At 44.4% G+C, this 13,959-nt stretch overlaps 1 protein-coding gene across 5 annotated transcripts in view; it reads left to right on the top strand.

Moving 5' to 3' along the window:
• Ptp61F (Protein tyrosine phosphatase 61F) overlaps nucleotides 1–13,959 on the top strand; it is a 132,428-nt gene that overhangs the window by 39,962 nt on the left and 78,507 nt on the right. For all 5 annotated transcript variants that reach the window (XM_045753952.2, XM_045753951.2, XM_045753953.2 and 2 more), the window contains 3 exons: nucleotides 1,109–1,270; nucleotides 6,745–6,940; nucleotides 12,454–12,547. In XM_045753952.2, the coding sequence (XP_045609908.1) occupies nucleotides 1,109–1,270; nucleotides 6,745–6,940; nucleotides 12,454–12,547 (452 nt within the window). The remainder of the gene's footprint in view (nucleotides 1–1,108; nucleotides 1,271–6,744; nucleotides 6,941–12,453; nucleotides 12,548–13,959) is intronic.

The raw sequence follows: 13,959 nt of genomic DNA, 5'->3' as shown, positions 1-13,959 counted from the left end.
CCAGTTTCAGAATTTCCTTCGGAGACAGTGTCGTTTGGTCGGCGAAATGCTCGCTCTGCTCATTGGCCGGCTTCTCGTAATGGGCGTAGGCCCTTTCGCAGTTTGCCTAGTTGGTAGGGCGCTAGGGGGGTTGCTGGCTCTGTTTGCCCAGGCTTGGTCCCATGATTTGTGGGTGTATCAGGTAGACTATGCTACAGCCCTCCCATCCTCAGTGTTACTCCTCACACAGCACAGCGCAAATTGGGTCGTCTGCTGGGTCATTTGGTGTTGCCAGTTGTTTTGCATTCGGGTTTGGGCACGTGGATTCCGCCTCCCGGGTTTGTCCCACCTTTGTCCTTGGCTTTGGGTAGTTAGCTCTGGGGAGCCAAAGGGGCTCCCCCCCCCCCCCTTCCAGAAAACCAGCATTGACTGTAATGAAATGCCATTTTCTGGTGTAAGACCCAGAGGCTCCTGACAACCCTCCCTCCACCCGGTTGAGTTTTTTTCGCGTGTTTTGACATCCAGCCTCAAACTGATGGGGTGGATTGCCGGCATAGTGAGTATGGGCCTCCCCCCCCCTTCCCCTCTCCCGAGGAGGGGGGAGCTGAGCAGACATGCGGCGAGGCTCGTGTGACGTCATGCTCATTTGCTCGTTTTCGATTGGGGAGTTCTGTCCACTCGTTAGTCTTCTTTTGTGGTTTTAACCAGAATAGGGGTTTGTTTTAAGGTGCTTACCTTTCTGGGTGTGTGGCCCGGTTGATGGCAGACATAGAATGCGCCAAATCACATGTGCATTTCTATAGGCTATTGTTCCTCGTGCCTCTCTGAGGGGGCCAGGTTCTGGCTTGTGGTCCCCAGTAGCCCTAGAACTCCATTCACACTGACTGATGCCAAAATCTAATAATATACATATCAGCCTAGACAGCTCCGGGGAGCCTCCGGGTCTCACACAGAAAATGGCGTTTCATTACATTCAACGCTGGTGTTTTTAGTTACGTGGGTAAAGTTTCTTTTGAATAAGCTGTGTATATCATATATTAAAAGCTAAACATGAGAGAGTAATTATTAGTAAATCACTTCTGTATTAGTGTTTATATATTTTAGACCTTGAATCTCTATTGCATTTCAGCTCTCCAAAGGCCTTTGTGGTTCTGGTCAGGGCAAGGTGGTTGAAGTATTGCTGGACATGAGACGGCAGCGTATGGGGCTTATTCAGACTCATGATCAGCTAAGGTTCTCTTATCTGGCAATTGTCTATGGGGCACATAAACTCATTGAGATGAATGACAAGGTAAGACATTAAAATCATTGTTTCCGCTCATTTTATATAAATACAGGTTGGTATTGAATAAGCGATAATTTCTGGAGGGGCCATAAAATGGTTCCCTGTACACTACACAGAAATCACAATAGCGCGATGCATCAAATGAACAAATCCACAAGGGCCGTGACGAGGGTTCGAACCTACGTCTGAGAGGATCCCAGACACTGCCTTAATCGACTGAGCTACGACATGGTATAAGAATTGCAACCAGGAAATCATCCTGATTTACCAACGGATCCTGCAGTCTCTCCAAGACACATCGAGGAAACACCGAGGACACGAGGGTCCTCTTGGGGGCCTTGGGCCCCACTGGACTTCAGGTGCTCTACCTTGGGCCCCATTACCCGCTGGTGCTCTACCTACCCGCATCGAGGGGGGTTCGATGCGGTCCTTGGCCCTTTGGCGCTGGTTGCTTTGAGTAACTCGTCTGCTGAGTTTTTGAGGTTTGGCTCTCTTGGCGGTTCACGTTCGGGGTGTGTTCAATGTCTTGGCGGACGGCCTGTCTCGATCTGATTCCCTGTCCTCGGAATGGACAGTCGATGCTGACTCCTTCCATTGGCTCTGCCAGATGTTCGGGCGCAGAGGTAAACCTCTTCGCGCCAGCGTTGTCGCAGTTCCTTCCGCTGTATGTGGCGCCCTTCCCCGACTGTGAGGCCGTCGGGGTCGATGCCTTTCTGCAGGACTGGTCAAGGTGGGGCACGAGGAGCAATGGCTTTTAGAATAGCACATGTGATTTGAAGCATTCTATGTCTGCCGTCGTTGCTTTCCCCACCCAAAAACGTAAGCATCGCAAAACAAACCCCTATTCTCGCTGAAGCTACGACAAAGTCAAACTAGTGGACAGCACTCCCCAAAGAAAAACAAGCAAACGAGCATGATGTCACCAATTGCTGCATCGCCTTCTGTGCAGCTTCCCCCTCCCCAGAAGGGGGAGCCCCAGACCCCTCGCGCCTGCAGCCCACACCTTCAGTCCTGAGGCTCGATGTCAAAATACGCAAAAAAGCCGCCGACCAGAGGAAGGGAAGGATAGATGTTGGGGAGCCTCCGGGTCTCGCCCAGAAAATGGCATTTCATTACATTCAACGTTGAATTTTCTGGGGGGAGCCCCTTCAGCTCCCAGGAGCTATCTACCCAAAGACAAGGACAGAAGAGGGACAAACCCAGGAGGCAGAAACCTCGCGCCCGAAACCCAAAAGCAAAACAACTAGCAACACCGAAAGACCCTGCGGACGATTTTGCGAAAACTTGATTTTATACGCATGGGGGGAATATCACAATAAACTTGGCGCATCACAGTGGTTAAGGGGCCTGATGACTGAGGAGTAAATTTTCAAATATGAAATATAGTGAAACATTTTAAACAAATCTCCCGTTATTTGGCATCAGCGTCACGAAATTTTCGTCCCGATGTTAAGAAATGGATTTTTTTTTTTTAAATTTAAACAAAAATAAATGCGTGCGAGACAATTGGTACTGATAATAACGATAACACCACCTATTTACTGGGAATCAGGGATAAAGTGATGCAAGCACCTGTCCGATGCACAAAGAAGAATAGTAGTAGTAAGGAGGGTTCACAAAATTGATATGCAGCTGGTGCCATCTGGAGAGCCAGATTTCACGCATAATAATGAGTTAGTATGTTGTTATTCTGTATTTTATTATACAGCATTAAATACATTGCCCAATGGTAATATTTCTTATGTTCCTTTGAATGAAAAGCTTGTTTTTTTCTCTCCTTTGTTTCAATACAGATTTTGTTGTAACTTATACATCCTGTAGAATGCATATCCGGCACTAAGCATGTGAAGTTGGAACGAAATTGGTCAACATGTTAATTAGCCACAGTTGGCAGAAGTTGTGACTTTTAATTTTTTTGGAGCTGATTTATTTACAGATTTCAAACTATTCTCTTTCTCTGTTTAGGTGGTATTGATGAATGAAGACCCGATTAGGTCCTTATCAATTATATATGCACAATAATGTTACTGTAATATATGTTTGTTATAACTAACCTTTCCCTATACAGTGGAACCTCGAGTGACGAGCGCCTCAATCTACAAGCATTTTGAATAATGAGCACGCCACTCGGCGAAAACTTGTCTTGATTGACGAGCTTTCGCTTGATTAACGAGAAAAGCACATAGTGCTTCCTAGCGTTCCTGCTGGTTCTCGCAAATTCTTGGACACCTCCGACGATGGAAATAACTGTTGTTTTTGTTTTAAAGATGCTAATGATGCTGGGTTGTTGCAAAGCATTGATTTGTTTTTTAGACAAAATTAGAAAAAAAATTAAAAAAAATTGAAAAAGAACAAATATAAAAAAAAAGCGTTGAATGTAATGAAACGCCATTCTCTGGGTGAGACCCGGAGTTAACTGCCCACAGAGGAAAAACAGAGGGACTTACCCGGGAGGCAGCCGCTGCTCACTCAACCCGAAGTCGAGACAACTAGCTGCAACCTCCGACCCAAGCGATACAGGCCCTACTAGGCCCAGGAACATTCACGAGGTATGGATGTTCAGCCCATAACATGTTTCCAAAGACGGCATCAAGAGCAGCGAACTTACGAACGTCATAGGCATGGGGATAGACCTCAGGCTGGTTAACCTTAATAACCCTGCGGACGACCTGGGAGACTCGTACCCGCGAACAGGGAAGAAGGGAAACCGGATCAACCCAAAGCCCTTCCCCGGACACAGAAGCCGTTGCACGCAAATAACAGCGGAGGGCCGCAACCGGACACAAAACATGATGCACACCCCTGGGAGGAGGTGCAAGGAGACGGCTACAGATGAATAAACCGATCTCCATGACTGAAAGAGCAGAAACGCATGCGTCAGAGGAGAGCATGAAGGTCTCCGACCCGACCCCCCAGAGGCCAATGCCAACAGGAAGAAAGCCTTCGAGAAACGAGTAATGAAATGCCATTCCATGTAATGAAATGGCATTTCATTACATTCAATGCTGTTTTTTTTATTATCCATTAACTTCTTTCAATATACTGTATTCCACTTTTATATCTGGGCTGAAACCTCTCAATTTCATGAAAGTGAGAATCAAGGTAATGATTATGGAAATGTATAATGTGTTGTGAGATAAAGTATGCTGCACTTAACATTGGGACTAGTGATACCTACCTTGAAATGTTTAAATAAAAACATATTTAGTTAAAATTGAAAATAAGTTAAAGCTATAGTTTTGGCGCTACAAGCCAGTGGAATATAAGCTGTGTTTTATATATAAATTACCTCATTCATATTTTGTAATGGAGAGTTCGTAGATAATTAAAGCTATAGATATTGTACAATTATAATGTGCTTTGATTTGTTTTTATACCCATTTCATGAAATTGCTTAACTCTTGAATTCAATATACAGTTTCACTGTTAAATTGGGATTTAAATGCCACATTGGTTAACCAGTATTTTATTATACGGTTATACTATAAGTTATTTATCAGTAGATTAAATTGGCTGTTGAACTATGTTGGAAGGCCATATACAGTACAGAGGACTTCTTGGTTTGTGAACCCGGTTATAGTGTCAATTCGTAAATGAGAAATGAAGGAAAATGGCGAGAAACAAATCTAGGGGAAAAATTGACAGGTTCATAGCATAAATGCGACAGTATTTTGTTTGCACTCAACAATAAGAGAAGTCCTGATCCATTTCTCCCTCCCACCCTCACTACTGCTGGTCTCCCTCCCACCCTCACTACTGCTGGTCTCCCTCCCACCCTCACTACTGCTGGTCTCCCTCCCACCCTCACTACTGCTGGTCTCCCTCCCACCCTCACTACTGCTGGTCTCCCTCCCACCCTCACTACTGCTGGTCTCCCTCCCACCCTCACTACTGCTGCTCTCCCTCCCACCCTCACTACTGCTGCTCTCCCTCCCACCCTCACTACTGCTGCTCTCCCTCCCACCCTCACTACTGCTGGTCTCCCTCCCACCCTCACTACTGCTGCTCTCCCTCCCACCCTCACTACTGCTGCTCTCCCTTCCACCCTCACTACTGCTGCTCTCCCTCCCACCCTCACTACTGCTGGTCTCCCTCCCACCCTCACTACTGCTGGTCTCCCTCCCACCCTCACTACTGCTGGTCTCCCTCCCACCCTCACTACTGCTGGTCTCCCTCCCACCCTCACTACTGCTGCTCTCCCTCCCACCCTCACTACTGCTGCTCTCCCTCCCTCCCTTCCCCCAGGTGGCTAACTTTGTAGATTGCCAGCCAGAGATAGCCTGGAGAATCTCCATCTAATACAATAGAGAGTTCATGAAACAAGTATTTTGATAACTTTTTATTATCTTAATAATATTACTTAACAAAATCTGTAACCAAAAATGTATATGATGATGTACATCCAGAATTTAAGAAACAAATCTGACTAATGGGGTTGAGTGTGATAGGCTTATCGGATTGAGCCCATCCTTAAGCCCACTACTGACAGACCTCCCCCCACCCCCTCTACATCCCATATACACACTGCTTCAAGGTTATGTAGTTCAACTGTCCCTAATTCATAAGTAAAAATATACTTGTTTAATTAATAAACAGGAAGCAATAAAACATATTATTGATAATTAATGTATCATAATACGGTACACTTAACACAAAAATTAATATATAATAGCATAAATATTGTACAGCTAAGATATAAATTTGAATATGGGCCGGAGGCTTTGGTCGCGTGCTTTGTCAGCAAATTAACACACTGACGTCATAACTCATCACTCGCTACCCCTCTCCTTCACTGCCTACCTCCAACACCCTACCTCCCTCCCTCCCTCTCTCACTAATTCTCCCCCTCCCTCACTACTTCCCTCTCTTCCTACCTCCCTCCCTGCCTGCCTCCTAGCATCTCTCCCTCCCTCTCTAACTTAATGCCTCCCACCCAAGCTCTCCCATCCATCCACTCACCAGTCAGCCATCACTGACACCATGTGTGCATTTGGAGCCGACATGGTGCACAGATGTTGTTTGATTGTGCAGATATGTAAAACAAAGTCACGGAATGAACACTCCAGCCTTGTGACAAATCAAAACAATGGGAACAATAGGCCGTGAATCTGTGACATCACAGGGTAGAAGGCACTCTACAGTTGTGGCGCCCGACATGGACAGTGAGTAAACTAAACCATCTCCCACCCACTCGCCCACCACTCTAAGTCGGCACGAGACTTGGCGGACTGCTTCCTCACCTGAACTTAGTTCGTGTAGCGTGAAACCACAACCCCAATCGGGAAACTGGAACTTTCAGATTACTAAAGTTCGCAAACCAAGTGGCTGTCTGTATTAACAAGAATTTTACCAACTTATTTTCCAAATGTACTAAACTGGTTTACAAATTCATTAGTTATAATTATAAAAGTCTCAGCTAATAGGTTATGCAACATATCGGTAGAATGATTTCTTGGTATAAATATACTGTTATTAAACAGGATCCTTGTGAAGAAAGTAGCAGTGAGGAGCCGTCCTTGGCAGATGAATTACCTCCACAGCCTCCACCTCGCACAGATTCACTCACACGTTCTATGATTGAGAATCAGCTTGCGAATGAGCTTCAGGATGGCAATGGTTCAGACACTGCACCTGAAGATAATACTGAAGATTATGAAGAGGAAGATAGTTCAGGATGTAAGAATGTCAGAAAACTACGCTGTATCATTTATAAATATATTTATGCTTGATATTTCATAATTAGTAAATTCAGCTAACTATATGGGTATGTTTATACTGCTTTATTAATTTGACAATGTAAGGTTTGAGGAAATTGAAAGTATAGATATTATAAATGTGTGTGTACCAACCTAGTTGTGCTTGTGGGGGTTGAGCTCTGGCTCTTTGGTCCCGCCTCTCAACTGTCAGTCAACTGGTAATTACCTAAGTGTAATTACCTAAGTGTAGTTACAGGATGAGAGCTACGCTCGTGGTGTCCCGTCTTCCCAGCACTCTTTGTCATATAACGCTTTGAAACTACTGACGGTCTTGGCCTCCACCACCTTCTCACTTAACTTGTTCCAACCGTCTACCACTCTATTTGCGAAGGTGAATTTTCTTATATTTCTTCGGCATCTGTGTTTAGCTAGTTTAAATCTGTGACCTCTTGTTCTTGAAGTTCCAGGTCTCAGGAAGTCTTCCCTGTCGATTTTATCAATTCCTGTTACTATTTTGTACGTAGTGATCATATCACCTCTTTTTCTTCTGTCTTCTAGTTTTGGCATATTTAATGCTTCTAACCTCTCCTCGTAGCTCTTGCCCTTCAGTTCTGGGAGCCACTTAGTAGCATGTCTTTGCACCTTTTCCAGTTTGTTGATGTGCTTCTTAAGATATGGGCACCACACAACAGCTGCATATTCTAGCTTTGGCCTAACAAAAGTCATGAACAATTTCTTTAGTATATCGCCATCCATGTATTTAAATGCAATTCTGAAGTTAGAAAGCATTGCATAGGCTCCTTGCACAATATTCTTTATGTGGTCCTCAGGTGATAGTTTTCTATCTAGAACCACTCCTAGATCTCTTTCTTTATCAGAATTCTTTAAAGATTTCTCACATAATATATAGGTTGTGTGGGGTCTATGTTCTCCTATTCCACATTCCATAACATGACATTTATTAACATTAAATTCCATTTGCCATGTGGTGCTCCATATACTTATTTTGTCCAGGTCTTCTTGAAGGGCATGACAATCATCTAAATATCTTATCCTTCCTATTATCTTAGCATCATCAGCAAACATGTTCATATAATTCTGTATACCAACTGGTAGATCATTTATGTACACAATAAACATCACTGGTGCAAGAACTGAACCCTGTGGTACTCCACTTGTGACATTTCTCCATTCCGACACATTGCCTCTGATTACTGCCCTCATTTTTCTATCAGTCAGAAAATTTTTCATCCATGATAGAAGCTTACCTGTCACCCCTCCAATATTTTCCAGTTTCCAGAACAACCTCTTATGTGGAACTCTGTCGAAAGCCTTTTTTAGGTCCAGATAAATGCAGTCAACCCAACCATCTCTTTCCTGTAATATCTCTGTGACTCGATCATAGAAACTGAGTAAATTCGATACACAGGATCTTCCAGATCGAAAACCATACTGTCTGTCTGATATTATATCATTTCTCTCCAGGTGTTCTACCCATTTAGTTTTGATTAGCTTTTCCAATACTTTCACTATTACACTTGTCAATGATACAGGTCTATAATTGAGGGGGTCTTCCCTGCTGCCACTTTTGTAGATTGGAACTATGTTAGCCTGTTTCCACACGTCTGCTACGATTCCCGTACACAGGGATGCCTGAAAGATCAGGTGAAGTGGAATGCTGAGTTCAGATGCACATTCTCTCAGAACCCATGGTGAAACGCCATCTGGGCCAGCTGCTTTGTTCTTCCCGAGCTCCTTTAGCATATTTTCCACTTCATCTCTAGACACCTCTATCCGCTCTATGTTGTTCTCTGGAATTCTTATTGTGTCTGGTTCTCTGAAGATTTCATTTTGTACAAACACACTTTGGAACTTTTCATTTAATGTTTCACACATTTCCTTTTCATTTTCCGTGAATCTGTTTCCCATTTTCAACCTCTGGATATTATCCTTTACCTGCAATTTGTTGTTTATGAATTTGTAGAATAGGCCCGGTTCTGTTTTACATTTATCTGCTATCCCTTTTTCAAAATTTCTTTCTGCCTCTCTCCTTACTGCTGTATAGTTGTTTCTCGCATCTTTGTATCGCTGGTATGTTTGGGGGTTTGGCCTCTTCCTATACTGATTCCATTTTTGTGTCTTTTGGTCTCTTGCCCTCTCACAATTTCTGTCGAACCAATCCTGTTTTCTGGCCCTGCGTCTCTGTTTTGGTATGAATGTTTGTGTGCCTTCCTCGTATAGTTTTAAAAATTTGGCATACATTTCATTTACTTCCCTGCCTAGCAACAATTCTGTCCAATTACACTCATTAAAAAAATTTCGAAGTTCCCCATAGTTGCCTCTCCTTAAATCGAGTTTATCAACTGTTTCAATATCCCCATTTTCTTCTAGATGATATCTTAAAGCATATTTAATGTCTAACAGGACGTGATCACTCTTTCCCAAGGGAGGAAGGTACTGGATGTCAAAAATCTCTTCTTCTTTCCTGGTGAATACTAGATCCAGTACTGACGGTACATCTCCTTCCCTCATTCTTGTGGCTTGCTTTATGTGTTGATACAAGAATGTCTCCAGTTCACTCCACTCCAGAATGAGTGGTGTACAGGTTCCTGAGCCTATTGGGCTGTGTCATATCTACACATGAAACGGTGTATGGAGTCTGCCTCCACCACATTACTTCCTAAAGCATTCCATTTATTAACTATTCTGGCACTAAAAAAAATTCCTAATGTGTCTATGGCTTATTTGGGCACTCAATTTCTACCTGTCCCCCCCTAGTGTGTGTGTGTGTGTGTGCGCCCCTTGTGTTATATAACCCATCTTTATCTACCCTATCAATTCCCTTGAGAATCTTGTATGTGGTGATCATGTCCCCCCAAACTCGTGTGTCATCCAGTGACATGAGGTTTAATTTGTGTGTGTGTGTAATTACCTAAGTGTAGTTACAGGATGAGAGCTAAGCTCGTGGTGTCCCATCTTCCCAGTACTCTTTGTCGTATAACACTTTGAAACTACTGACGTTTTGGCCGCCTCCACCTTCTCACTTAGCTTTTTCTAACTGTCTACCACTCTGTTTGCAAAAGAAAACTTTCTAATTTTTTTCAGCACCTCTGTTTTCTTAGCTTGAAACTGTGTCCTCTTGTTCATGATGTTGCTGGTTTCAGGAATTCCTCCTTGTCAATTTGATCGATTCCTGTTAGAATTTTGTATGTGGTGATCATATTGCCTCTTTTTTTTCTATCTTCTAGTTTTGGCATGTTTAATGTCTGTAGTCTCTCCTCATAACTCTTGTTTTTCAGTTCCAGAAGCCATTTTGTAGCATGCCGCTGCACCTCTTTCAATTTCTTGATGTGCTTCTTGAGAGTTGGGCACCATGCAACTGCTGCATATTCCAGTTTTGGTCTCACAAAAGTCATGAACAATTTCTTTAGTATTTCACCATCCATTTAATTAAAAGCAAGTATGAAGTTGGAAAGCAATGCATACGTTCTGCTCACAATGTTCTTTGTGTGTTCTTCTGGCGACAGCTTACAATCCAAAACCACCCCGAGGTCTCATTCTTTATTAGAGTTCTGTAACTATATTCCACATAATTTGTAAGTTGGGTGTGGTCTATTTTCTCCGAATCCACATATCCATAACACAGCATTTATCCACATTGAATTTCATTTGGGAGTCTCCGGGGCTCACCCAGAAAATGGCGTTTCATTACATTCAACTCTGGTTTTTTGGTCCCAAATTTGGACGCTCCAGCTCAACATGTCTGGGTTGCACCAGTACATTCCTTGCCCCTCCTATTGGATGACACATTGCCACAGATCCATCTCGTTCTTGAAGTAGACATTTGGTTAATTCCCTGGACGTCCAAGCTGTGCCAGTACTGGCATGTCTCCATCTAATTGGGGTTAAGTGATTCATTTGGCATGGGGCGACAGGCACACCACATTAGAGTCCCTTTGTTTGGGCTCATTCTCACCCCTCGTTTTTTTACACGCTTTGCCTGAGTCGAAGGTACCCTCTTTCTCTTAGGGTTCTGGCCTGCCTCAATGACTAGCTGGTGTGGGGCACCCAGCTGATCTGCTTGTCTGCTGGCCAGGGATCTGCTGCTTTCTCAGCCGGGTTTGGGTTCCTAGTGAACTGGCAGAAGTCCCATTTGGTTCCACCACAGGTTCAGACTTGGCTGGGCCTTGTTTGAGACTCTCGGTCGACTTCGCTAGGCAGCCTTGTCCCGGCTGCAGCATTACCATCTGTTGGTCTTGAACGGGTACTTGATGACTGCAGTTGCTTGAGCAGCTGTGCGGGAGCCTTGGTTATGCTCTTCTTGTGTTTCCCTTGGGCAGGGTTTGATTTTAAAGGCTGTTTTGATTTCTGCCATGGCTCTTCAGCCATGGCAGTGATTGCTGGGTGCAGCAGATTTCGGAAGCCCTTCTCTGGCTTCCTCTTCAGCTTTTTTGGGGTTTGGTTCCCTGGGACCTAACCCACCTTCACTCAACGTCTTCACAGATGCCTCCGATCTCAGTTGGGGCTTTGTGACCTGCTGGTCAGGGGCCACAGTCCCCTTGCCTAGTTCTCACAGGTACTGTGTGGGAGATTGTGGTTGTGTGGCATGCACTGAGGAGGGTTTAGATTCCTCCAGGCTCTGTTGTCCAGCTCTGTTTAGACGAGCCGGACATAACCACTCCCCACACCCACTCACAGCACTCAATTGCTGCTACCCACTTGTGACATCTGTACTTAATAAATGAAGCACAGAACTAATGGATGACCAGCAAGATACTCATATCATAATGGATCAGCAGAGACGCCGATTCAAGTTTGTCATAACAATAGCAGTAATCATGAAATAAACTAAACTCAGGTGGGAGCAGGTCGTAGAGGTGATGAGCCATATGTTACACAACGAAATAATGCAACCAAATAAGAGGCTTTTTATGATGACCAGACCACACACTAGAAATTGAAGAGACGACGACGTTTCGGTCCGTCCTGGACCATTCTCAAGTCGATTGTCGACTTGACAATCGACTTGAGAATGGTCCAGGACGGACCGAAACGTCGTCGTCTCTTCAATTTCTAGTGTGTGGTCTGGTCATCATACTTCAGCCACGTTATTGTGACTCATCGCCTGCACAAGAGGCTTTTTATTTTTTATTTATTAAAGTAAATATTATGTTATACTGAACAAACAATTTTATAATTTTAATATATGCATTAGAGCAAATATTTTGTAGTGTAAGTATTTGATAAGCGAGGTTTACCTCTATGATCAAATGCCATCGTGTGTCATTCACTGATCCCAGATACTAATGCTCTGTGATTGGAATTTCTGTCTTGAATCAAGTGATACTAAATCTTGGCATCATTTTGCCCAAATTATCCAGAGACTAACTAGTGTTATTGATGTCTGAATCCGAGCATGCTCAATGTATGTGAATAGTATTCATCATTTGTTTCTACTATATATTCATTTTGTAATTTGTTCTCAATTTGCAGATGTTCCAATCCGACCATTGCCAGCAGAACCTCCCACAGATGGCTCTGGGCATGACACAACCCTACCAACAAATCCAGATCATCATAATGCCTTGTAAGTTATTACTGTATTTCATTCTTGTTTCCAATGAACTGTGCCCAGCATATACTTATAATATTCTCATTAACATTATTAATTATATATTATTATAAGGACTATATAAGTGGTGTTCCTATCACATTTTCTGTGGGGAGCCCCTTTGGCTCTCTGAAGCTATCCAAACTGACTTATGCAATATTATTTTGGGGTCATCAGTCCCGGGAGTTCTTTATGCCTACCAGAGATCACGAGCCAGAACCTGGTACCCACAGAGAGGTGCAGGGAGCAAGGGCCATATGAGCACTCTACATTTAGAGTATGTCATATCTGCCATCAACCGGGGAGGGCACCCAGAAAGATAGGCGAAGCAATACAAACCCCCAACTGATGAAAATTGCAACCTACATCCAAACAGAGCCAATGAACTCCCCCCAAAGAAGAAAAACAAGCAAATCGTCATCCAACTAGCATGCCTGCTCGTTATCACACCCCTCCCTTCCCCTAAAAGGGGGAAAGGGGGGGGGGAGTCCACTTAGGCAGCTTGTCACCCCAGTTCTTTACTGATGTGCATGGTTTTCTAACATCTCCTCTGGCCTCGCTTTCCTGTCTGGATTTATCCCTGTGTGGCTGTGCCAGCTGTGTGTGGTGGCCAGGTGTTCTGTGGTACGCAGGGCTGCATGCACTTAGGACCTCACTCCCATAGAGGCCTCTGTCTTGGGATTTGGAGGGGCTTCTTGGGATTTTCGTCTGGCTCTGGGTAGGGAGTGATTTGTTGCTGGGCGGGGCGCACTGTGGCCTGCGCAGCCTGCACACTTGTGGTGGCAAACGATTCTCTCTGGCTGCCAGTTTGTTTGTGTCTGGTATTTCTGTGGTTTTGCTTTCATTTCTAGCTTTTCTGTTGGTGGAGGTCTACCTAGCTTCCCATTAGGTTCTCCTAAGTTGTGTTTGGTGGTCCTCATCTGGTATCCTCGAGCTTCCAGGACTGCTACTGGTGGTCAGTTTGTCTGGTATTAGATAGGGTTCAACCGGCCTAGCTCGCCCAGTGCCTGGGTTCCCCATAGGGATTGCTCCCACCTGCGGGCCCTGAAAATCCCCATATGGCTCGGGGTGACCATGAGCTTGTCTTCCAAGTCTTCTCTCGCCTTGTGCGAGATCGAAAAGTTGTTCGTTGCCCGCCCTGTCTCAGGGTGACAATCATCCATACTGCCTCAGTCATGCTGCCTGTTGGGTCGGTGACGCTTACGACCGAAAGTCCTGCGGAATTTGTTCTCCCTTGTCCTCCAGTTTACCCATTCTTTGTCTAGAGATCTTAGGGGTCAGGTGGCGGCTGCATTGCATGCTAGGTTTTCTTTGTTGCAACAAGTCAGGCTGGTTCCCCATTTGGAAGCCCTGGAGCTGCCCCACTTGGATTTTAGGGACCAGGATCT

The sequence above is a fragment of the Procambarus clarkii genome, chromosome 30 (genome assembly GCF_040958095.1).
Source record: "Procambarus clarkii isolate CNS0578487 chromosome 30, FALCON_Pclarkii_2.0, whole genome shotgun sequence".
In the NCBI taxonomy this organism is placed as follows: Eukaryota; Metazoa; Arthropoda; class Malacostraca; order Decapoda; family Cambaridae; genus Procambarus; species Procambarus clarkii.
Note: the sequence above shows the minus strand (reverse complement) of the source record. Positions and strands in the feature narration are given on the sequence as shown.